The sequence below is a fragment of the Osmerus mordax genome, chromosome 15 (assembly GCF_038355195.1).
Source record: "Osmerus mordax isolate fOsmMor3 chromosome 15, fOsmMor3.pri, whole genome shotgun sequence".
NCBI classification, from domain to species: Eukaryota; Metazoa; Chordata; class Actinopteri; order Osmeriformes; family Osmeridae; genus Osmerus; species Osmerus mordax.
The window spans coordinates 13,392,471-13,416,450 of record NC_090064.1 but is presented as its reverse complement, the minus strand read 5'-3'; the positions used below and the strand labels follow the sequence as shown (position 1 = coordinate 13,416,450).

The 23,980-nt window shown below is 46.2% G+C and overlaps 7 protein-coding genes across 9 annotated transcripts in view; 2 read left to right on the top strand and 5 right to left on the bottom strand.

Annotated features, from left to right (window-relative positions):
- Positions 1-2,620, bottom strand: part of prkdc (protein kinase, DNA-activated, catalytic subunit) — a 29,735-nt gene extending 27,115 nt beyond the window's left edge. Inside the window, exons 1-8 of the mRNA XM_067251231.1 lie at positions 2,448-2,620; positions 1,861-1,937; positions 1,668-1,772; positions 1,425-1,499; positions 981-1,089; positions 535-647; positions 272-371; positions 82-137 (exon numbers count right to left, since the gene is read on the bottom strand). Of these exons, the coding sequence (XP_067107332.1) occupies positions 82-137; positions 272-371; positions 535-647; positions 981-1,089; positions 1,425-1,499; positions 1,668-1,772; positions 1,861-1,937; positions 2,448-2,616 (804 nt within the window). The 5' untranslated portion in view covers positions 2,617-2,620. The remainder of the gene's footprint in view (positions 1-81; positions 138-271; positions 372-534; positions 648-980; positions 1,090-1,424; positions 1,500-1,667; positions 1,773-1,860; positions 1,938-2,447) is intronic.
- A 413-nt stretch (positions 2,621-3,033) lies between these two features.
- Positions 3,034-7,420, bottom strand: xylb (xylulokinase homolog (H. influenzae)). 3 transcript variants are annotated; one of them, XM_067251647.1, is made up of 19 exons: positions 7,209-7,420; positions 6,773-6,855; positions 6,623-6,692; positions 6,398-6,478; positions 6,212-6,298; positions 5,929-6,057; positions 5,738-5,803; positions 5,581-5,653; positions 5,369-5,487; positions 5,187-5,268; positions 5,043-5,083; positions 4,800-4,915; positions 4,598-4,713; positions 4,414-4,487; positions 4,191-4,287; positions 4,002-4,060; positions 3,818-3,905; positions 3,641-3,735; positions 3,034-3,552 (listed from the first exon to the last, which is right to left on the bottom strand). In XM_067251647.1, exons 1-19 carry the CDS (start codon positions 7,260-7,262, stop codon positions 3,484-3,486), a joined length of 1,599 nt encoding a protein of 532 aa, XP_067107748.1. In that variant the 5' UTR covers positions 7,263-7,420; the 3' UTR covers positions 3,034-3,483. The 3 variants fall into 3 exon arrangements, with proteins under 3 accessions (XP_067107748.1, XP_067107750.1, XP_067107749.1); XM_067251648.1 differs by having other exon boundaries at positions 3,376-3,552; positions 3,641-3,691; XM_067251649.1 differs by lacking the exons at positions 6,773-6,855; positions 7,209-7,420 and having other exon boundaries at positions 5,929-6,052; positions 6,623-6,679.
- A 982-nt stretch (positions 7,421-8,402) lies between these two features.
- Positions 8,403-10,271, top strand: LOC136957858 (uncharacterized protein C9orf152-like). Its single transcript, XM_067252070.1, has 2 exons — positions 8,403-8,735; positions 9,246-10,271. The coding sequence occupies exons 1-2, from the start codon at positions 8,507-8,509 to the stop codon at positions 9,806-9,808; spliced, it is 792 nt and encodes a 263-aa protein (XP_067108171.1). The 5' UTR covers positions 8,403-8,506; the 3' UTR covers positions 9,809-10,271.
- Positions 10,272-10,879: 608 nt separating this feature from the next.
- On the top strand, positions 10,880-15,879 carry nub1 (negative regulator of ubiquitin-like proteins 1). Its single transcript, XM_067251623.1, has 15 exons — positions 10,880-10,974; positions 11,291-11,415; positions 11,550-11,717; positions 11,941-12,002; positions 12,104-12,168; positions 12,376-12,543; positions 12,687-12,775; positions 12,867-12,973; positions 13,327-13,513; positions 13,809-13,916; positions 14,016-14,168; positions 14,359-14,505; positions 14,740-14,820; positions 14,903-15,083; positions 15,169-15,879. The coding sequence occupies exons 1-15, from the start codon at positions 10,896-10,898 to the stop codon at positions 15,327-15,329; spliced, it is 1,881 nt and encodes a 626-aa protein (XP_067107724.1). The 5' UTR covers positions 10,880-10,895; the 3' UTR covers positions 15,330-15,879.
- Positions 15,880-16,247: 368 nt separating this feature from the next.
- Positions 16,248-17,955, bottom strand: crygn2 (crystallin, gamma N2). The gene is made up of 4 exons (XM_067252107.1): positions 17,935-17,955; positions 16,906-17,154; positions 16,582-16,727; positions 16,248-16,383 (listed from the first exon to the last, which is right to left on the bottom strand). Exons 1-4 carry the CDS (start codon positions 17,953-17,955, stop codon positions 16,248-16,250), a joined length of 552 nt encoding a protein of 183 aa, XP_067108208.1.
- Positions 17,956-18,939: 984 nt separating this feature from the next.
- On the bottom strand, positions 18,940-22,532 carry rheb (Ras homolog, mTORC1 binding). The gene is made up of 8 exons (XM_067251871.1): positions 22,269-22,532; positions 21,498-21,569; positions 20,898-20,965; positions 20,527-20,609; positions 20,370-20,426; positions 20,206-20,253; positions 19,743-19,824; positions 18,940-19,413 (listed from the first exon to the last, which is right to left on the bottom strand). Exons 1-8 carry the CDS (start codon positions 22,318-22,320, stop codon positions 19,321-19,323), a joined length of 555 nt encoding a protein of 184 aa, XP_067107972.1. The 5' UTR covers positions 22,321-22,532; the 3' UTR covers positions 18,940-19,320.
- Positions 22,533-22,968: 436 nt separating this feature from the next.
- The window catches only part of LOC136958014 (receptor-type tyrosine-protein phosphatase mu-like), a 38,043-nt gene continuing 37,031 nt past the window's right edge, over positions 22,969-23,980 (bottom strand). The window contains exon 23 of the mRNA XM_067252236.1: positions 22,969-23,969. Within this exon, the coding sequence (XP_067108337.1) occupies positions 23,916-23,969 (54 nt within the window). The 3' untranslated portion in view covers positions 22,969-23,915. The remainder of the gene's footprint in view (positions 23,970-23,980) is intronic.

Below are 23,980 nucleotides of genomic sequence, written 5' to 3'. Positions count from 1 at the left end.
AACTACTGAAGGCTTTATGAGTTGCACTGCATGCATCTCAAACCTAAGAAACTTTGTTGCATAGGATTGTTGAAAAAGTACCTGGGGACTGATTGTTTTCATGGCATAGTAAAAAATTTCCTTCGATGTCTTAGGGTCTGCACAAGCAAGTGAGAAACACAGAAAAACTATTATTATACAAGGAAAAAGTATGCATCGTTATAATAATTAAAAATGCTTCCGGAAACGCCGTATATAAAACATGTTATTATGATAACAAAAAAACACCCACCATCATCGGTGGATTTGGTGAAATTAACCAGAAGAGCTGTGATTCCTTTTAAACATCCTGCTACAACTGTCAGCTTTGGCTCCTTTGTTAATGATGTCATCTGAAATTCACAACAAAACTCAATAAGACAGTACAAAAAGTCTCCCCACCGACAAATAAGACTTCTCTCAAATAATCAAATCAATCTGGGATCAATGGCATTGTTCGTAACTAAAGGCCTAAATGCTGATGCACTAATCCTACATGTCTGTGAGTGTCTGTACCTGCTCCTTCAGTTCTCCTAGAAAGGCTTTGTAGAGTTTTTCTGAGTTGTTGATCATTTCACTGGGATGAACCTCACCTAAAACTCCCAGCAGCTGATAGATTTTCCCAAGAACTGTTGAAATAAAGACAACAGGTCTTAGAGTTACATTTATATCAGTGTACAACAAAAAGTTATGAAAGATCTGTAGTTCTACATTGCTAATCACAAGGTAATAAGCCGTTTAAATTCCAGCCATGAATTTCCCCCTCGCAGTACGAATTATTTTCAAGGTGGCACATGATAGTTGGCACATGATATTTGGCACATAGTTAAGCCATGTTTGCCTAGTTTCACAAAACATATTCAAAAACTGATTGTATTTTTTTACTCCTGGATGATATTTTAGTTCCTCAATGGAACACTTGGAAGGTCAGAGTAAACATCATTATGTAATAGTTACTGTACCTGTATCAGGAAGTTTATTCTTATGACACAGCTCACTGTAGAATTTGTTGCATATGTCACCAACTTTCATATCCTGTGCAATGCTGGAGTCCTTTGTTAAATAAAGAACCTACAAACCAGGTAAATGGATTTAATGGCAAAAACATTATTATGACAGCATAAAAAGGACTGCCACAGTATCAAATAACTTAATCATGAGTTGGCAAAATGTATTTGAAGTAGCTGTTGGAAGTCATTTAAGCTAAAGTGGAAAGACTGGAAGTAGGCTAGCAGAACCTGGAGTCAGCTGTGACAGTAGACCATGATAACTTGTTTTGTGCCCATGTTATTTAACTAATGTGCTGGAAGTGTGATGGTCACCTTTAGGCAGAATATGTCTCTTACTCTTCTTTGGGTAGAAGGAGATGATGTTGTCCCAAATGTTATGTTTAAACTAAGACTAACCTTGACAAGGAGGTCCAATGATGAAACCCTGCATTTTGCAGATTTGTCCTTCGTATATACAATCAGACACGTATCCTGACGGGCCAAACAAAGATAAAGACGGACAATTAGATTTGAAAATACCACATTCTAAAGAAGTCATTGACTGAATGTTGACTGAGTAAATATTTTATTTAACATGACTGTTTACAAAGCTCCTAAGAGCCCATGTAAAACAGCAACATAACACCCTTAATACCATACCCTTATATCAATGGCATATGTCTTGTTCCAGCTCTTGACACTTGCTGTGATCCTTTGCAAGAATTTCTCAATAAGACTGAGGATTTCTACCCTTGTGTCCACAAGCTGCAAATCAAAATGCATGGATTTACAGGTTTAAAGGCTAGCGATGCTCCATCATGAAATTGGTGCATATCTGGATCCATAAGCATACCTTGTCAAATGCCAGAGATTTTTTTAGAAAAGTGAGCAATCCCTCTTCTTTTGAAAGCAACAGGGATGTCTGTAAAGCTTAGAAGGAAAATACGTTACATAAGTAATGTACCCGATATTCTTTCCAAAATAAGCAATCAACTGAAGAACATGCCCGAGGCCATGTGATACTGTATGACCAGTAATGCGGGACGCCAGAATCAAGTGCATCAACTCATGCTTTGTTTACGTTCTGGACAAATGAATGACACGCAGCGTGGCACTGTTCACAGATCACAGACGACAGGGCAGGGTTATCGTTGTAAATTAACAAATGAAACTTTCTGGAAGTGAAAAAGTTGCTCAAAAGAAATATTGTATTGCCTGATTAGTCCCATTTAGCTAACCATTAAAGTTGTTATTGGTCAGCTATCGTTAGCACGAAGCACTGAGGTTAGTCACCCTATTTGGCAAGTGGCTATTTTCTGGTAATCAAGATATACAGCTTGCAAACTGCTATAATATTACTTTTTTTAACACGCAAGATAGACAGGTAACAATCAAACAGCTAGGCTAGGTCCCGCGCGCGGGGTAAGGCTGAAATCTTACCAAGTTCATTCTCGCTTTGTGTTAACATGCATTCCTGCCCCAAATCCCCGATAATATCATGGCATTTCAAAGCTGCATTTCTAGAGTCACTATCCAAGAGAGAAGCATAAAGCTTCAAAAGAAGCCCATGGACTCCTCCAACAACGTTAGTGTCGTCGCTTGACGACATGATCGCAAACTCCAGACTGTGGACCGTGCCCACTTCTGAGTCCCTGTTATTCTTCCGTGTTTTCTTCTTCTTCGGCGGTGTTTAACTGCAGATGGCATCCAATGCTGTTGCTACCGGATGTAGTATGCCACCTGTCCATCTCTACTTTATCTTTTTCACTTTCCAATCTTATCTCTCTTTCTCTCATCTCCCTTTCTTCCTGTCTCTTTCTGTCACTCTATGATATTTTAATCACACATCAACACTAACAGGCAAAGAAAGACCAACACCTATAAATCTCTTCAAACTTTCCCACAAGGCACATTTCTGGGGTAGCAGGTGCATAAAGTACACCTAAATAAAGCAAGTCACCTTTGACCTTTGTATGATCGTCCATATCACACATATCACTATCACAATAGGCTACTGAAAGGAGTTGCATCTCACATAAGACTTTATTTATATAGCACATTTCATACAAGAATTGCAGCTCAATGTGCTTTTATACATACATTTTATTGTTTGTGGATATCCAGGCTGCAGAATACAGGTGTGTGGTTAACCAGGTTCATCCTAACATTAGTAATTGTGGATCATGGACACTGGTGAGAACATCAGTGTTCTCACACAGAGGTAAAACATACAAAACATACACACACATACAACCCTGAAATGACAAACGTTGGTCCATCTCACAAGACTCATGTACAGTCTGCATCAATCAATTAATCATACAACCAATAAATCAGTCAAGTTAACAACTTCCTTCCATCTAATGAGGCAGTTGGAATGACTTGAAAGTCACTGCTGTGTTTTGTTCTTCCCTTGACAACATCTCCAATCAGGACAAAGACAGGACGTTGAGCTGAGCCGATTTTTCAAGCTGGGTCAGGGGTAGGACTCCTGTAGAATCTTCTTCTCCAACTCAGCGTAGCGCTTCAACAGTAGCTGGAACACCTGAAACACACACACACACAGCCAGTCAACCAGCAATCCTAGATGTGTGTGTGTCTGTGAGAGAGAGAGAAAAACGAGTGGACGGTACCTCTTGTGAGCCAGGTGTGGGCGTCACAGCTAGTTTGGGTTCCGGAGCTTTCTGGACCACATCAGAGAACGAAACACCCTGGTCAGCAACCAAGCCTGAACACACACACATACTCAGATGGCATGTTTACGTTAAAAATTGAGGAGCCTCCTGATAGACACATAGGTCCGATCTCACCATGCAGGGCCCTGTATGCAGAACCCAGACAGGAAGAGTTGGCCACATCAATGGTGTAGACTGGTGCACTGAAAACATCTGACAAGACCTGGGGAGGGAGGACAGTAGAGAGATGGAGAGATACAGAGTGTTTGTACACCAGGATACAGTATATGTCCAGGTGGAAGGAAGTTACATCACTGACCTGCAGGATATCCTGATTGGAGGAGGCACCTCCCGTGGCCAGAACTCTGGTACCTGGAACTGAGAAAGGGAGTAGTAAAAATCCATAGTATTTCTCTGTGTGTCTCTGTAGACAGGGAGAGAAGAGACAGACGGAGAGGGGGAGAGACAGAGAGAATAGTACAAGGATTGGAGGAAGAACAGAACTAACTGATCCTGTAGCCCAGTCTCTCAGCATGTAGCCTCTTTGCCAGGAACTGACCCTCCAGGAGAGCTCTGATCTCTGTCTGGGGGGGGAACCCCGCAGCCTGCGGAGGAAAGAGAGAGAGAGGGGGGGGGGTCACAGGCTTTTAACTGACTCAGAAATATGGTCTGGTCTCTTGTCTCCTCATCCTTCCTTCCTAAGTCCTCTCCCGCCCCCTCCCCCGCCTCACCTCATTGCCGTCCTTGTCCAGTCTGTGAACTCCCATTGCTGATGGAGTGATCTCCATGGTGTCAAAATAAATCCCTGAAAACAGACCACACCCCCATGTCACACCACTGATCAATCACATTAGACAGCCTGAATGGCAAAACACGCAAGCAGTATACAGTACACCAAAATGCCATCACTGGTACCTATGTTGCCGTGGTTACCCGGAGGCGTCGACTGCAGGGCCAAGGAGAAAGCTTCCCATGATCCTCCAGCACACTCGTTCCTGATTCGTTCTCTGGTCAGGGAGCCGTTCTTGAAGCTGGAAACAGAGACACAGACACACACCAGTCTCCACGAGTAACCCCTTGGAGCGAGTATGTGTGTGTGTTGTGTGTGTGTTTGTACCATATCAAGGCCATGTAGGACTGACAGTCTATAGGGTTGCAGAAAATGTGTCCCTCAATGGTTGGATGAGGTTCTGTGATCCACAGAAACACTGTGTCACTGGTGCCCAGACTCACCTACACACACACACACACACACACATATATGTATGTATTAGATGGGATAGAGGACCACTTAAAGGAAAATTACATCACAAAGGGAGCAGCACTTAATTTTAAGACCAGACAGGTGGATGTGACTTACAGCAACGTCTCCTTCCTGTAGTCTCATCCCAGCCAGGGATCCTGCACAGGACAGAGCCAACAGGAAACAAGACATAAGACAGCCTTCATATAGCTTTCATGGGCCGAGACAAGACCACGACATGCAGGGCCACAGGGTTACTACCTGGGTTGTCTCCAGTGAAGGCCACCACTCTGCAGTCCTGTGAGAAGCCGTACCGAGACACGTAGTAGGACGAGACCGAGCCCTGAACAGAGACAACACACACCTCAGCTACAACAAGCAACCCTTCAACTCCTCACCCCACCCCTCCCACCCCCCAGCTCCCGCACCCCAGCCCCAGGTACCAGAACAGCAGTAGAAGACTGTGGATCTCCCAGCAGGTCCTGCAGGCCTGGTGCTACAGCCTCCAGGCAGCGTGGAGCCCAGGTCCTGGAAGTGATGTCCATCAGGTTCATACCAGAACCTGGACACAACACCCAGTTAGCTGGCCAACTCCTCACAGTCGGATCTAATGTGATCTAATCTAATGTCATAGGACTGACTTATCTGGACTGACCATCACTGTAATCTATTGCAGCATAGCCTCCGAGGAACAGCGACGCTGCAAAACTACTGACCAATGAAATTCTCTGAAATGATAATGAAGGAAAGGGAACACTTCAATGAGAGGGGCCCTTATGCATTGTTATTACATATAATAGTCACAATGTTACCTCGGTGTTTATGTATTGGTCAGTCTTGGTTTTGTGGATCTTGGCAATCTGATTTCCTGTGAAACGCTGTGACAGAGAGAGAGATGGGTGAAAAAGATGATTCTCCAAAACTGTCAATCCGACCTTGATACATTCACATGTTCACATGCTCGCTCACTCACTCACTCACTCTCTCACGTCTCCATGCCTACCTCATAGGCTCTGGAGCCTGTGATATCAGCCAGCCTCTGAGCGCCCCCTACTGCTGCCTCCAAGTTCTGACACTGGTGTGTGGTGCTGGAGTCCATCCACACTGGGCTGTCTACCACTGAGAAGCTGCTCTGCAGACACACCACACACACACACACACACAACTCCAGAAACACATAACTCTACAAATACAAATACAACTGTAAACACACACACACACACATAACTCTACACTCACACACCACATAGACCAACAGACAGACAGACAGACAGACAGACGTCTACCTGCAGCAGCTGATGCAGACTCTTTCCAGGCTCCATCTGTCTAAGGGTCTGGCTGGCTCCTCTCCTCCAGTACACACTGCCATGTTGCTGCACACACACACACACACACACAGGGACATTAAAGGGATGTCAAATGGCCATCCTGGGGGAAGGGGCCGCACATACAGGTCTACCTCCCACACTGACCTGGCCACTCCCAGAGAGGGCCTTCACATGGGAGAAGTGGAATCCATCGATTCTCATCTTCTCCAGAAGCAGGCCCAGGGCCTGGGACAGCAGGACACACAGTAAATAGGTGAAATCCCAAAGTTAATATTTTACCAACTCATACCTCGATTTTAGGTCTGAGACAGATGACAGATGAAGCGTCCAAGAGATTGGAGGGCAACTTTATGGACGACACGACCCTACCTTCACCCACATGAGGACTGGGGAAGTGACTGTCAGTCTGTCAGCCTGGACATGGACTCCTCCTTGGGTCCTGGAAGAGAAAGGGGCAGAAAGGAGGTTATGAAACAATATTTCAACATCAATTTAGAACTGCTGCAGGTTAGTCATTACCTGAACTCGGGCAGCTCACGGTCAAACTGGACATTGTTCTGGTACACCACATTCAGCCCTCCGTCAATAGCCACAACCTTGAGCTGCAGACAGTCAGACCATATGGGTTAGCGACCTAAACTCACGCTATATACCTAAATGATGTCTGTTTATTTAGTTTACAAGACACACAACAACTATCTGTTTTGTTTGGGCTGTGTGCTGAATATGTGAGGGTCAGAAAAGTTGAAGCAGTAAAAAAAACGTTAATGAAACAGAGTGTCACTGCTGAAATTCACGTAGTGTAGACCCAGTAAATGAATACAGCTAGACTCAGCTGCTTTTTAGTTAGACTTCTCGTACTTTTTCCGCATGCTCTGCTCATTTTCGACTAGGTGCTACTTGTGAAATTATTTGACCCACATAACGCAGCAGGTGAACAGCAGTGTGCACCTACCTGTTGAGTGCTGAAGTCAAATCCCAGGTACAGAGAATCCGAATTCTGCGCCATGGCAGACACCGACGTAAACAGTGAACTACTCCGAGATGATTTCCCCACGGGACATGATGGGTTAAAGTTTTAAAGAGACCGTAACTTGAAAAATCTCCAGACTCGACTGCAGACATAGAAAGAGAGAGAGAGAAAGCGAGAAAGAGAGAAAAAGAAAGAGAGAGAGACAGAGACAAGAGAGAGAGAGAGAGAGAGAGAGAGAGAGAGAGAGAGAGAGAGAGAGAGAGAGAGAGAGAGAGAGAGAGAGAGATTGCAGGCCTGTCTCTTGGCAGCAACAGGAAACTTGCGGAACAATTCATGGAAATGAAGGAATCCCATGGATCACTTTCATACAAAACAGGCTGATTCATCAGATATACCAATATAGTCATCATGAGATTTTTTTCAGTGAAAAAATGAAACGTTTTGTCGCCTATAACCGTGTGTAATGTCCTCTTAGAGTTGTTTAGCAACACTAACAGTTCAATCCCAGTGGAATATCAATTTCTAAATTTGCAGCACCTACTTTCCAGCCAATTATGTTATGTAACAACTGTCAGAACGCTTCACATCTATCCATACCTTCCGTTCAGTATCAGGTGGCTGGGATACACCTGTGAAACACCTGTTTTAGGGCGGTTATACACCTTGTTCTACACTTGTGATATGGCGTACACACACCTGAGTAATGTCACCTGCTCTCCTGTCATCATTTAGTACCAGGACTCACCCTCTACTTCAACATCCTGCTGTGTCAACATATGGCTTTCAAACTATAGCAACACCAGTATACTCTCTTTCTGGTCCGCCCTCTCTAATGAACTTTTTCTTTTTTCCCTCTCTCATATTAAATCATCAAACATGTTTTAAACCACATTAACCACATGCCTCTAGGTAAGACAGCTTTTAAACACAGATTATACAAATGCAATTACTTTATCTGGCACTCATTAGGATTATACTAAAACTTTGGTTGAGGTAAGGTGCAGATTTATTGAACTGTATCTTCATTATTTTCCCCTTCTCCTTTAGATAACTGTTTCCACCTCTTGCAAGAGAGTAAACTAGCGAAAAAACTGTAAACGTTTCTGTTTTCACAGGAAAGGTCCACCTTCAATTGTCCTCAAATGTTTGCACATCATTCAGCCCAGAACACCACACTGTAAAGAGAGCCTGGCTCAAGACAGAGCTAAGGACAAAATATTCTGCCTTATCTTTTACAGATGTGAAATACAATCTATAATCGGGCCAATGCAAACAGGATAATGTCTTGCTGCTGTTCAGATTCGTCGTGTTCCTGGGAACCTATTAGATCACGGAATGTTATTAGAGGTGAAGCTGCCACCGGGGACGTGAGTCGCCTCGTGGACGAGGACAACCAAACTGAATCGACGGAGGAGCGGAGCAGAATGGATATAGCGTTGCTCAGAGAACAGTACCGGTGCACCAGAGAAAAGCAAAAGCGACAAACTCAGGTGGTTTTATTTAGACAAGGTAAGTTTGCTGTTAGTAGGGTATGTACTTAATTAGATGTGTGATTTGAGCACGTTCTGCGCAACTTCATGTTGTGTCTGAAAGTTGGGCGTCGATTTCCAGGTTGCTTAGCATAGGGCAAACGCTACAAAGCAGTTAGGCTATCGCTTTTATGATTTTTAACAAGTGCTTAACTAAATGCATTTCTTAAGATACATTAAAAGGTGTCACAGAACAAATTTGACATGACATGCCTCAATCCTGCTTTGTTATTAATGGTGTCGAATTTATTTTCAAATTGACGTTTTTGTAGCCAGTATTTTCGCGTCTTAAACAGGAAGCTTTTGTCTGACCCAAGGCCTTTTTAATACTCACCAATTATGCCGCATTTGTCCCTCCCAATCTCTTACCCCCCCCCCACACACACACACACACTTTGCACATATAACTCCTGAATGTATGCACACATCCATCATCCTCTGCCCACACATCCTGCACACATCCCTCACCCTCAATTCCCCCTGTCCCCAGCCCCAGTAGTGGAGACAGATGGATGCTCCATGGTCAGTGTGGTCCCATTTAGCCAGGGGAGTGGGGAGGATTCCACTGAGAGGTGGGGGCTCCCAAACCAGGACTCCCAGTCCCCCTCCTCTGTCGACATGGAGAAGGGCCCCTGGCACTCACACCTAGGCATGCACAGACGGACCTGCCTGGTCAACAACGCCCCTATGCAACAAACCACCTTCAATCCCAGATGTCCCAGCGTTGTCTCTTCCACGCCGTGTTCCTCCCCGTCCCCCCTGTCAGAGGGTCAGTCCCGGGGCTCGGCTGGGGAGCTGACTCCCTCGGGGGCTTCCACCTCTGGATCTTCTGAAGAGCTGGACAGCGGAGTGTCTGGAGGATCCAGCAGGAAGTCCTCTGCTCCGGCTGTCCTGTCCAGGCAGCTGAGCTTTGGCAGCCATCATTCTCGGGGTGGTGGGGCCCACCCGCTTGGCCCCTCCTCTTCTTCCCCCCACCATTACCCCTTCCCACAGAGGAAGACACTGACCAAGTCTGAGGCAGCTAAAAGGCTGGGATTGTACTCTTCCTTTTAGCCCCACTCACCAGAGAATTCTACCTGCTGGGAAGACCGTTGAAGGGGACAACTCCAGTGGAAGACTGTGTGGCAAAGCACCTTATATAACTGTATGCATGTATGTGTATATAAATGTGGGTATATATGTATGAATGCACTTGCTCTATGGATTAATACTATATAAATTGGACTAGCCATTGTCTGTAGCTGGTAGGTTCCAATGAGGCTGTCTCTTTGATGTGTCATTTGATTACCTAGTCTTGTTGGATGTTGTCATATGACTCAAACAGGTTCTCATAGGAATAAATCCATGTAGGAGAACTGTATGTTTCACACTTAACCTCCATTAAAGGACTGAACTGTGACCTATGACCTCTGGACCTTCCTTGTTTCAGGCCTCTTGTTGTCACACACACACCACTGGTAACCTGCTGTTAACACTGTTCTGTATTAAATATCCACATAAATATTACTGCATCTAGGTTCAAGCGCTGGTGTAGGACTGCTTTTGTTTGTCAGACTCTGAAGTTGCATAACACTTCCTGGTTCCGTGTCCTGCTAGGTTGGGGTATGCTATCTGGTAGTACCTTAGATGCAGGTAGTCATGGAGACTGATGGAATGTGTACCGCCCCAACTGGCTTGTCGAGGAAGTTATCATGACCTCTGGTCCAGACTATAAACGTTTAGATAAAGGTGAAGTTGTTTAACTTGCATTGTTATAGGTGTGATTGAACGTGTTGTCATCATGATCATGTTGTTGGGCTGAAAAGCTGATTGACAACTTGACAATGGAGGGAAAATAGGAGGTTCTGTATCCTTCACACTGAGTTGAGGCACCAGTATACTTTCCAAACAGCCTAGCGTGCTAAATACCCTCACTATGGGGTTAGAGAAGTCTATATTTAAAACATAGGAATCCAACATGAAATATTGTATTTTTTGCTTTTTCTTTGCATAATTATTTTATTCAGGAATGAAATTAATACATCCATAAACCCATAGAAATGTGCTAGAAAGATACTAGAAAAGAACGGTACTAGAAAGAACCACGCATCTGCATGTTGTGGCGTTTGTTCCCAGTAGAAGGAAGATTGGACCATGCGAAATGCCGTACTGCGGAAGAAGTCAGTGCGACAAAAACAAAACAACACATTCGTCACAGACGTACGTTCTTCCGACAAAAGGTAATGTAGTCAGTCATTCAGCTACATTTCGCCGTGTACTCAATTCCATCTTCTGTGTTAGACTAATTTTCAGTTAAAACTATCACTGTCAGCTAATGTCAAATAGTTAGAATATAACTATATGACTATGATGTTTGAGAGTCCTTTCTGAAAAGCAAGTGTCCCAGTTAGCAAACTCCATGCTAACGAAGGCTAGTAAATGTAACGCTTCAGTTCAGTGGGAGCAGGTGCTTTTTATATCTCCTATTAACAACGTCAGCAGACTTTCCGGGTCTTTCATTGTTCATTTTCAGTTTCTCTTTTGTGTCCTCCACAGTTTGGAGAATGGCGGAGCAACACATCCAAGCAAAGCTGATCAACCATCTGAAGCAAGATAAAATACAGCTGTGGAATCCACCATACACCTCCGAAGACAACAAACCCGGACTCCAGCCGCTAAAGGTAGCTAGCTATGTACCTCAGCTATCCGTCCTGAATGTCGGGTGAAGTGGCCTCAATCAACTTTACAGACTAACCTAATACGATTAAGCCCTATTATATTTTGAACTCAATGTCTGTCTTTTCCGTGTGTGCAGGAGCTGGCTGAGCGCTATGCTCCCGTTGTGTGTTTTTCGGTGGAAGAGGTAGAGGAAGCTCTGGAGAACATCAGGGGTCTGGCCGTGAAGAAAGGAATGGGGAACAGGACATACAGAGAGACCTGTGTGGCCACCCTGGAACTACTGCTACCCAGGGATGCCAGGAAGGTGAGAGAATGAGAAAGAAAAACGGAATGAAGATGTTGGGTGGTGTTTGTGTAAGAGACAATTGGGGGGGGGGGAGAAAGAGAAAGCAAAACAAAGAAAAGGAGAGAGACAGCTGCAGATGACGGAAAAATAAACTGAAAAGAGATACAATTTTCTGCGTGTGTGTGTGAGAGAGAGTCATATGGTTGCTAACTAACCAAACCTTTTTGTTTCCCCTACTCAGGATTCCAAAAAGAACTATCTGGAGACCAGACTGGATGTCCTGACCCAGTCTGTGATGGACAGGTGAGCAGCAGCTGGCCTGGTTACAGCAGAAGACTGTCAGCTTAGTGTGTGGTCAGTGTCACAGCCATTCTGTTACTCTGTACGGTTTGTTTTGCCTGCAGGATTGCTGAGATTCACGGCCTACAGTACATCAAGCTGATCTTAAATGGGAAGGAACTGCTGCCGGGTAAAGTCACTGTTATACTAATAGCATCTGCAGAAGACGTACATACATAATACAATGTTAAGTTCTCACTGTCTTCTACCTTTCATTCTCTCTCTCTCTCTCTCTCTCTCTCTCTCTCTCTCTCTCTCTCTCTCTCTCTCTCTCTCTCTCTCTCTCTCTCTCTCTCTCTCTCTCTCTCTCTCTTCCCCCCTCCCTCCACCCCCACAGAGAAGCATCTGAATGAGCAGAATGTGAAGAACAACAGTAAGGTAATGGTACTGAGAGTGAGTGAACCACAGAAGAAGAAGCAGATGGCAGATGAGGAGGAGAAGAAGAAGACTCAGAACGAGAGCGTTCAGAGGACCCAGAAAGGCTTCCAGATCCTCTCAGAGAGAGGTGAGTCCAAATAAAGGTCACCTCTACCTCCTAACTTGTCTCCTAAGGGAGGTGAGATCACTGTAGCGTTCTCCTGAGTTTGGGGGTGTGTCTGGGGGCGTGTCTGGAGGCGTGTCAGTATTCTTGTGGTGTGCTGTCCTCAGATGGCAGTGAAGACCCAGCTACCACACCCTTCCTGGAGATAGCAGACCAGAAGGGCAACCCTCTCAACATCCCTCACAGCGAGAAGAAGGTACACACACACACACACACACGCACGATTGAATGGTTTACCATAAGGATCAGTTGCTAAATGTTTATGAGGAATGTGTGTGTGTGTCTAGGCTCTGATCCTGGCCATGGGATTCCACGAGAAGGGCCGAGCGCTGTTGAAGAGGAAGCAGTATGAAGCTGCACTATGTCACCTGCTGCAGGCTGATGACCAGTTTAAGTAAGTCTCTGTTATTAATGAATCAATCATACATAGTCTGGGTCAACCCAGTGTTAAATAAAGTCAGCTATAGTTTGTTACAGTTAGCTCTTGTAGTATGTCACTACAGCTATAAAATATTCTACTTTCAAATGTTTTACATTTAGTCATTTAGTATCCAGAGCGACTTACAGTAAGTACAGGGACATTCCCCCCGAGGCAAGTAGGGTGAAGTGCCTTGCCCAAGGACACAAGGTCATTTGGCACGAGTAATAGGCCGATTCCCTAATCGCTCAGCCATCTGACTCCCCTCCACTTTTCTCACCTTCTCTCTCTCTGTCTCTCTCTCTCTCTCTGTCTGTCTGTCTCTGTAGTCACTGCGGCTCCGCTCTGCTGGGTACAGTGGATAACTATGCAGTACTGCAGCTGGACATCGTGTGGTGCTATCGAGCGCTGGAGGCCCTGAGCTGTCTGGATGACGGCAGGCAGCGGTTACAGAGGGCAGAGGACTGCTTCCTCAAGTGTTATGGAGAACGGCAACAGAGGCTGCTGCAAATCAAGGTGTGAAGACTCCTCTGCTTCACCCTCACACCCTGCCCTCACATTCACCCTCACACCCTGCCTGCACCCTCACATTCACCCTCACACCCTGCCTGCACCCTCACATTCACCCTCACATCCTGCCCACACCCTCACATTCACCCTGCCCGCACCCTCACATTCGCCCTCACCCTCACATTCAGCCTCACACCCTGCCCTCACATTCACCCTTACACCCTGCCTCACCTTCTGATTCACCGTCACATGCTGGATAGCAGGGTGATACAGTGAGTGAGGTGGTTATGTGTGTTTCCAGGGTAACACAGGAAGTGAGGACGTGTTGTTCCTGAGGATGTACCTCCTCCAGAGTCTTCTCTTCTTTCTGGACGGGCAAGAGCGAGACGCTGCCCTCACACTACAGAAGGTATACACGACAACATACTACCAAGCACTGGGATTACCTCACATTACCACACCCAACCCCACAGGACTGCACCCTAACACAGACCGTGTTGTTCCCCAGGCGGAGGACCTGTACAGGCGTTTAGTCACGGACCCAGACCTGATGACACAGCTGCTGGCTCTTGGCTTCTCTGAGCGGGAGGCTCGCTTGGGCCTGCGGGCCTGCCAGGGCAACGTCAACCAGGCCGCCATGCACATCAGCAACAGGAGACAGGTAGGCAAGGAACTGAAAGAACTACAACGCCTCTTCCTGTTTCCCCTGATTCTCCTGCTCCTCCTTTCCATCCTCTCATTTCTACTTGCTCTTCTATATTTTATCTTTTGGGTCCACCTATTCGATGTGTACTACATCCCTGTGTTTGTGTGTGTGTGTGTGTGTGTGTGTGTGTCCGTGTCCCTCTCAGGAGCGTGATGAGATGAAGAGGGAAGAGAGGGAGAAGAGGAGGAGGCGAGTGGAGGCTATCTCCACCCTGAGAGAGCTGGGCTACTGTAAGAGAGATGCAGCTGTAGCCCTCCAGCAGGCAGACGGAAACGTGGACCAGGCCTACCAGGTCAGACTCCTGGCTTTTACTGTCTTCTCCTTGCCTCATATCCTCTCTAATGACTAGAAGGCCAGCAGAGGACTCTACTCTATTGACAGTCTACAGCTATGCAGTCCACTGGCTGCATAGTGTTTCAATTGTGTCTCAGTAGCGTTTTGTTCTGCTGTGTTTTGTGTTTCTTCTGTGCCAATTGGCTGTATTTACCCTGATGATTCTGATTGGTCCTTGCTGCTCCTCCCTCAGATTCTCCTTGACTCCGCCCAGGCGGACCAGTCCACTAATAACAACTTAGAGGAGCCTGTCAGTCAAGACCTGGTGGAACAGGTAAGGACACGCCCCTCAGAACTAGCTTCTGCCTTATCTTCCTCTGTGTGTGGCCTGTGACCCGTCCCGTGCCTCGCTCCAGCTCCAGTACCTGGGCTTCGGCAGGGAGGCGTCTGAGGCGGCGCTGAGGCTGGTGGGGGGGGACATCCCCGAGGCCACCAGGCTGCTGCTGGACCACGGCGGGGTGATCCCCCCAGAGCTGCTCTCCCCCTCCCCACCCTCCTCCGCCTCTGATGAAGCCAGCACATCCACCGACTCTGCAGGTACACAGCACACACACAGACACACACGCACAGGCCTTCCACAGTTCCACCAGGCACGTTCAGGATTCTACTGTGTGTGTTGCAGGCTCCACCAGTGTGTCACAGAGCCTGATGGATGTGGACCTGGTGAATGAGGTTCTGGAGGACATTCCCAGACATGAGGAGGATTATCTGGACCTCACCCTGGAGGAGGAGATGGACTTCATAGGCCAGATGAAATCCTTGCTGAACAGTATTGGAAGCTGAACACACACACACATGTGCACGCACACACACACCTCGTGACTCTGCCTTCTAGCAATAAATCTAAATGTTCACCTGTTCTGTCCTGTTTCAGACCTTGGTCCTGTTTGAACACTCTTAAAGATGCCTCAAATCCTCCTCCCTTCCTTCCTTCCTTCCTTCCTTCCTTCCTTCCTCCTTCTCTCTTTCCCTCCCTCTCTCCCTCCCTTCCTGCTTGTGTTCAGGCAGTGTCTGTTAGAAACGATTCTCTCAGTAGTCTGGTTTGATCTCTTCAGTGTTTCTGCATCTGCAGTCCTCCATGTGAGAAAATGTCAAATTAGTAAAAAAAATATATATATAGTTATTTTATAAAACTGTATAATCATATCCTGACATCTAAAGCTTTTTTGTGTTTTTCAACAATTTCAGTTTTTCATGGAGGTCGTGCTGTGTTTTAGTTTTTCAGTTCTATTATGATGAGTGATGTCATAGTTCATGCTGCCTTTCATTTCATTCACATTTGATTGGTAGAAGTCTTCTCATGTTCAATAAAACCTGGTTTGGCTACTCGGAATATGCGTAATCCTTCTTTTACACCACAGTTCAGTGACTTGACTGACATAGCCAGTGTTGGGGAGAGTTGTGTGGTTGGGACGGCCACCTCAGCTAGTAGACTGAAGGGCTTCCAGTCTGAGGTGGTCAGGTAGGATCTAAGATCAGAAGGTGTGTTTTGAATTCTTGAAACTCAATTGTGGTTCATCCAGAACTGTGCGGAAGAACTCCCACTCCCATAATCCTTTCTCACATGAAACGAACACGGGGTAATGTAATAAAAAAAGGCATTATAGTATTTTTTTGTTTTTTTTTCAACATTTTATTTTAAATCAGAGCGATAAAAGTCACAGTCCGTGGCGGGGGAGCAGGGGGGGTCGGGGTCAGAGTTTAGAAGTAGTTGACAACCCTACGGATGGACTGGATGTTGGGGTTCTGGGCCTGCCACTCGTTGTGGCTGCAGTAGTTTCCTCTCTCCACAATGTACATACGACCACGGAAGTTAGGCTCCTCATACATCACCCAGCTGCAGAGGAGAACACACACAGTTAACATGGTTCATATCTGTCAGACCTTGTGCTGGTGGAGCTTTATGTGTGTGTGAATGTACATGTTTTTGGGGGGGATGTGTGTATGAGTCAGTGCTTGTGTTTGTGTGCTTGTGTGTATGAGTCAGTGCTTGTGTGTGTGTGTATAATTCAGTGTGTGTGTGTGTCTGACTCACGCTCCGTCTCCGTAGACCCTGATAGAGTTGATGCAGTTCTTGGAGAAACCACGACTCTGGAGGAAGGGACAGTCGTCACAGATCTCTACACACTGGCCAGAGTAGTTACAGGCCTCGAACAGCTCCATCCTGTAGTGCTCTCCATGCTGGTGGGCGGGGAGAGAGAGACCGAGTGAGGGGAGACGGGGAGACAACTTGTGGTACTTCTAACAATATATATTTTTAAAGAAACAATTCAGGATGATAGTGTGCGTGTCATTTCAGGAGGTGCATCCAGCTTCCTCTCCAGCCTCATCATCCCAGCCTGATCCCCATGTCTCTCACCATCCTGATAGGCTTGCAGGAGCCCATGTGGTCGTTGTGGGAGTTCCAGCGCTGGAACTCGGGGTACTCTCCATGCTCCAGGATGTACTGCTGGCCCCTGAAGTCAGGGTGGTCGTAGCAGATGAAGGCTCCACTCTCCACACGGATGGAGTTGACCCTGTTCATGAAGCCACGGTCCTGGAAGTTGTCACACTCCCCTCTGACCTCCAGCTTCCTGCCAGTGAAGCATTTGCCCTCGTAAAAGGTGATCTGAGGAGATGGGTAAGAGGCAGGGTGAGAAGGAGAGGAGAGGGGGGAGACGATGGAAGGGTTTGTATAAGTTTATACGTTTTGTAAATTCTCACGTTCAAACAGAATAAATGTACACACACACACACACTTAAAGACACCATACACAAACATGCGTACCGACCATACACACCAGTGTGTGGTGGTTAAGGTGAAATACGTGTTGTGCTGTCGACTTGCCCCTGGGTGGCAGTATTGTGTGAGTGGTCAGGAGCAACCGGGAGTTAAGGCTAGCTGTCCGCACAGCAGACACAACAATATCTCACAACTGACCAAACTAAATGTATGATTCTTTCAAATGCGATTTTCCGTCCTCTAATCAAAGATAAGGATGTTATTAAAAAAAATCCTCTTTTAACCCTTATGAAACAAAACAGACAAACCTGTAAGCAAAACATCCATCTCAGCCATAGTTCCATCCGTCTTTCCCTCTTTAACTCTCCCATAACACTCATACATTTGTGGGACCCTCTTCTCTCTCCTCTCTCCTCCATTCTCTGGTCATTTCAGCTCACATCCCTCTATCTTTCTCTCTTCTGCAGTGTGTGTTGCAGTGGTCCAACAGGCAGATAAATGTCAGATAAATCAATACTGACCTATACACCAGCTCTCCTTTCACTACATTCCCTCCATCCTTTCATTTTTCACTGCTTCTCCACAGGTAAGTGAGGCTAATCTAGTGGTGCTAGTTGTCTCGCTGGCCTGCATTATGTGTGTGTGTGTTCATATAGACCCACTCACCTTTCCAGAGTACTGCGACATTTTCCTGGATGCTATCCAACTCACCACAAGTAAGAAAGTGTAACAGCGAAAAAGTTGGACACCTCAATTTATACGGGCGAGCGCGTGCATGGGGCTATCGCGAGGCAGGAGGTACAAAGAGCCCACAATGGAGGGCTTAAAGCGAGTGCTGGGTGGGCACATTCTGTTCAAGCCCAGTGCTGATGCTGGTGGTTTGACCCCCAAAGGACAGAGCACGGCAGCAACAAAGAAATCTGCTAGGATGGGGCTTTGTGGCATTAAAGGGGGGGGGGGCTTCTACTATGGTTTGGTGTCTGCACTGTATGGAGGGGGCTTGGTGTGTGTGATGTAACCATAGTAACCAGGTGTAATAGTTGTACTACACGTTCACACTTTTTGTCTATCTGGGAGTTACTATGAGCTGCCAGACTAAATTATCTGTACGCGTGTGTGTTCATGGACAGCAGGTGATTATGACCCGTCATCCCAGTCAGACGTGAAATATTTGAACTGGAGGTAGCACATAATGTTGTGATAGGTAACCTACCCACCTGCTTAAATGTTCACTGTATGCACCTGCCCACCAAAGTAAATTCCTTGTTTGTGACCGATTACTTGACGATTAAACACAATTCTGATTCTATCCCTTTACAGTTTCCTAGAAGAACTGCCGGATCCTGCTAGTGCTTCTACTGAGCCGGAGGAAGGCAACGCAGCAACAGCACTTAGAGACAATATTGATTTACACAGCAGTTTTAATGGGATGGACATACTTTAATCTTTATACTACGTAGCAGTAAAACGAAACCCAGGATATAGAAGCTGTGCCAGAGAACGGGATAGAGGCTACAGTATGTTAGAGGCCAGGGTAGATGCTGTTATAGGCTAGAGTAGAGGCTGAGTTAGAGGCTAGGGTTAAGGCTGTTAAAACACCAGGTAGAGGCTGTGTGTTATCTTATTGGATGACTTCATCCTTACCATCGTCACAAGGACAACAACACTGTGTACTGAAACAATAAGCTCCTTTAATGAAAACAGTCAAAGTAAAATGGAAGGTTCTACTGTGAAGGGTAGGGACAGGGTAAGGCCCACAGCTGGCGTTAGTAGTGCCATAGTAGTGCCCCCCCCCCTCCCCCAAAAAACAACAGACTGGAGAATGGAAAACAATTACAACAAATATATTCTTTTTTTTTTCTTTCTTTTTTTACACATTGTTTAAAAATGAAAAACAGTTATTTTTTTTCTTTTATCATTTTTGACAGAAGGAATATGGCAGGCAGCCAGGCAGTTCAAGTGCAGGGATGTCCCAGTGTCTGGGTGAGGGGAAGGGGGGGGGGGTAGAGAGTCCAGGAGTGGGTTAGAGGCCTTAAGGGTCAGAGGTCAGGTCTACATCAAGGAGCAGGATGTCCGACCCTGCGGGGCTCCTCCCTCCATCTTCTCCATCTCCACGATGGTCCTCTTAAACACCTCCACCGCCGTCTGACACACAAACGCACACACACACGCCACAGGTAAGAATTAATGTCATACTACAACCTTACAAGAGGCCTGATGACAATATGACCCAGCAGCTGACATCAACCCTATGTCCATCAGGGTATGCTCTTTGGGTGCTGTGTGTGTGTATGTGTATGTGAGTGTGAAGAATATGTATTCCTGGTGGTGACTGCTAGGTTTAAGCTAATTGTAGAGTAAGGCTGAAATATTCAATTAGCAGCTCTCTCTTTTTCTGGGTCTCTCCCTAGGGGTCTCTCTCTCTCGATGGGTCGACTGGATAAAACAGGTATTTCTACCCAACAGGAAATCACCTGGTTCTCCTTGGCTGAGGACTCCATGAAGGCAGCGTTCCATGACTCCGCCAGAGCCTTCCCCTCCTCACAGCTGATTACCCTGCAGACAGACAGGTTAGCGGTCAGACAGGCTAGCAGAGAGAGAGGTCAGTAGAGAGTCAGGCTGACACACAGACAGGTCAACAGTGTACATGTGAGAGGGGACTGGGGGACTGTTTCCCAGGCCGTGTCAGTCCAGGAACACTGGCACCTTTCCAGGCAAACCCAGAGGGATCGCCTGTCCCAGCCTGAAACCACACAGCTGAGGGACATCCGCTGTGGAAATACAGATTTGAAGGGCATGGTTGGCAGCCCTCGGCAGATTGGTTTATCCCACCACCAGAGAAGATGAGAACTAGGGTTTTTATGGTGGGGGGGTCCTGACCCTGGGCTGGGTCAGGGCCGGGGTCACAGGCCGAGGTCACAGGCCGGGGTCACATACCTCTCCATGTGTAGGTCTTTCTTGTTTCCCACCAGCATGATAGGAACTCTGAATGGAGAGAGAGAGAGCGAGAGCGAGAGACAGTTAGAGCTAAACATTTAGTCTGGAAACAGAAATAAGAATAGAGAAGGTCCCGGAGAAGAGGAGCTGAGTGCAATACTTACTGTATATTTCCCACCATATCCAGTAGCTTCTCATGGATGACCTTGACCACTTCAAAGCTGCAACACAGACACAACACCCATCAGTCACATGCTCGACTTCTGGGACCCGTTTGACCAAAGGAAGAGGAGAGGAGGGGTGCAGGTGAGAGAGTTGTACCTCTTGTGAGATGTGACAGAGTATATTAGGATGTATCCATTGATGTCTATTGAGTAGGTCTGAGGAAATATGGAGTATTCATCCTGTAGAGAGACAACAACATCACTAGAGAGACCAGCATGTGGAGAAAGAATACACCTCGAGAGACCGGCAGCAGGGTGTAACAGTCAATTCAAGTCAATTTTATTGCTCCCACTAGGGGAAATTTGTTTGTAGACAGGTATTAAAACACATTCAATCCATCATAAAATACTACATAAACAGCATACCTGACACCACACAAGACAACACACAATACAGTACAAGGATCACTTAATATTGAAAACCCAGAATAAGTTCCCACAACAGTAACAGTTCCTATAACAGTGTACCTGCCCTGCTGTGTCGACCAGCTGGAGATGGTAGTCCTGCCCGTTCACACTGATCATCTTAGTAAACGCTGGTGGGGGAAAAGGTGATAGAAATCAGATTCAATATTCTATAGGCAGGAAGGCAGGAGAAAGAGGGCGAATGACAGAGCGAGAGAGAGAGACAGAGAGAGAGAGAGAGAGAGAGAGAGACAGAGAGAGAGAGAGAGAGAGAGAGAGAGAGAGAGAGAGAGAGAGCTGGCAGTTCCTGTCTGGCTGTGCTGAGGAGCTCAGAGTCAGTCCACCCACACAACCATTAAAAACATTAATGGATATGTGTGTATGTGTGTGTGTGGACACTGGATGAGAATGCAAACATCCACATGGCTCTGATTCAAATCCCTCTACTCAGCTGCCAACAGAGAGGAGACACAGTTATCTCATTAGGTGAGTTCGACTTCATGCAGCGCCGGCGTCGCCTGCACCTGCCTGCAGCCAGGCTGACTTGAAGCAGCCAATGGCATTCTCAGCTTCAAGTCAGCCGCCGCCGCCGGCGCTGCATGAAGTCAAACGCACCTATCGACACATGTACTGTCCATACATACGTGTTCTGTACATACTCACTGTTCTCAATCGTGGGATCATAGGCATCTACAAACTGTCCTTCCACAAACTGAATGGTCAAAGAAGACTTCCCTGACAGGAGAGAAAGAGAGAGAGGGTAATATCACTGTTAGCATCTGTGCTGTCTTTCTGCACCCCTCTCCCCACTTCCAGACTCCTAGGGGGAGGGAGGAAAGCCCATGGCTGGAATGGGTCTCTCAGACCGGAGGGAGCGAGCTGTCCAGACTATCATTCACAGGCCGCGGACACGCTGTCTAGAGGGGAGCTGCCATGACGCGTGTGCGCTCATGACGTCCTGTCCGCAGCATCAGGACCGCTCGTGCTCAGCCCTTGCTCCTAGTGTTGCTCACCTAACGGATGAGCGCTCTTGTTAAGCTCCTCCACTAGCCAGCTAGTTAAGACAGCTAGTTAGTGATTTAGGTACAGAAAAGTATCAATTGAATTTAAAGTTGTCCCAATTGAACTAAAATACGTGGAAGCCCACCCATCCTTCCATTCTCCTCAAGAACAAATTTAGCCCACGGTGACATGGTTCCATAGCATACGACAGGCTGAAGTTCATCACAGCTCCGGCAAGTCGACGACAGACAGTTTAAGGAAAGATACATATATAGTCTCATTGATAACAGTTCGTCTTAGCTGGCTGGCTACCCTCACTACTGTTGCTTGCCCATCTCATAACCGTGTACACCAGCACTAATGTGCGACCGACGAGTGAAAGAGTCGCGATGATGGATAGCTATTGAAATCATGTCAGTTTTTTTTACTTACCCACGGATCTGTATCCCAGAATGGCTATCTTTCTGGATTTCAGCTGCGGCATCTTTTCCTAGCAGCTACACCACATGAATCGGCATAAGGAAGCCCTTTACGATGCGTGACACTGACCGACCGAAAAGTACAGGTTTCAAGTTCCACGCTGGGAACTACGGTTTTCGTTGACAGTTTGTATAATTATTTGTTTGGTTGATTTCTTTTAAGACAAAAATTAAACGAAAAAGTACTCTGCATTGTCTGCGTCACTCCCCGAAGCAAACTATCTGAATTATTCATCAATGAGCTTCTTTGATTCGTCACGCTTTCGTAAATAGGCGGATCGTAACCTTATTCCCACGCTGCCATTGGCCTAAAGATAATGACAACACGACGTTTATTGGCCACTTGAATCTGTTAACATCCGTGATTATTCTTTTTTATACAGCTGTGGTAACTCCAACTCGTGCGTATTTTCTCTTCCAATTGTAAAATCATGTGTCTATAGTATGGATCACAACTTAGTAGAGTGTATATTTCATGAAGAAATGGCTTTACTGCCACGGGTTTTGATCGAAAATGACAGCGGACATTTATGCTCGTCAAAAAGGCCTGGGCCAATCATGGTAGGACCGGGTGCTCTGAATCGGCCCCTTGGTTTCCCCAAAACTTTGCGTCCTTGCGCTAGAGTTGTTGATTCATGATAGTCTGAGCCAGGTCGGTATGTATAGATCTGTATTTGTAACTTTTGTTTTGTTTAATTCCATACAAGTTAAATAAAAGGCTTACAATACATCTGGCCAACATTATGCAACAAAAGTCTGTGAAACAGGATTTTTTTAAAATCATGACCGAAAAAAAAACATGATTGTCACTTGATGTGCTTCACAAAAACACTCCAGGAATAAATAATCTGCAGATAATATTTACACTATGAACAGACAGTCGCGCCGGACGCCACCTGACCAGACTTCTGGCGTTGGCCCTCCTGCCCTCAGTCTCACACGCTTGTAGTCATAGCAGCCGAACGCCATGGCGCTGACATTTCATCATTCTCATCTTTCCTTAATGCCAGATTTTCTTTTACTTCAGCATTTCTACATTTAATATTTAACTGTTTCAAAGTTCATATCCACAAAACATCATCATATAAAACCAGCAAGAGAGAAAACTGAGACATGTATGGAAAATAAAAAATAATACATTTTATCAACATTACGTTATATCATTGTATTCCCATGGAAAGGGAAATATGAGAAGAAGAGAAGAGAGATGGGGGAGAGGAGAGAGGGACGATAGGGGAGGGGAAGAAGGGAGAAGGAAACAGCATTGGTCTGTACAAACGGTTGTGTGTGTGTGTGTGTTAGAAGTTCTGCTGAATAAGGGAGAGGATACAGATAGGGTTATTCGGGCAAGTGAGTGTGTGTGTGTGTGTGTGTGTGTCTGAGCTATCATCATAATATACATGTTCAGATGGGCAGTCAAAAGAATTCAGGGTTCCTAACAGACTTCTACACTCCTCTTCATCCTCCTCCTCCTCCTCCTCCTCAGATACAGTTGGACAGACTCCTGTAGCAGAGGTCAGCAGGGCATCCAGGTGTCCTCCAATCACATTCAGCCGGGGGGGCAGAGCCTCCGTGTGGGGGTGGGGTGTCTTCAGCCCAGCTAACCAGAATTCAAGTACTCCAGTGCCACTTCATAACAGAACTTATACTGATCCTGGGAGGAGA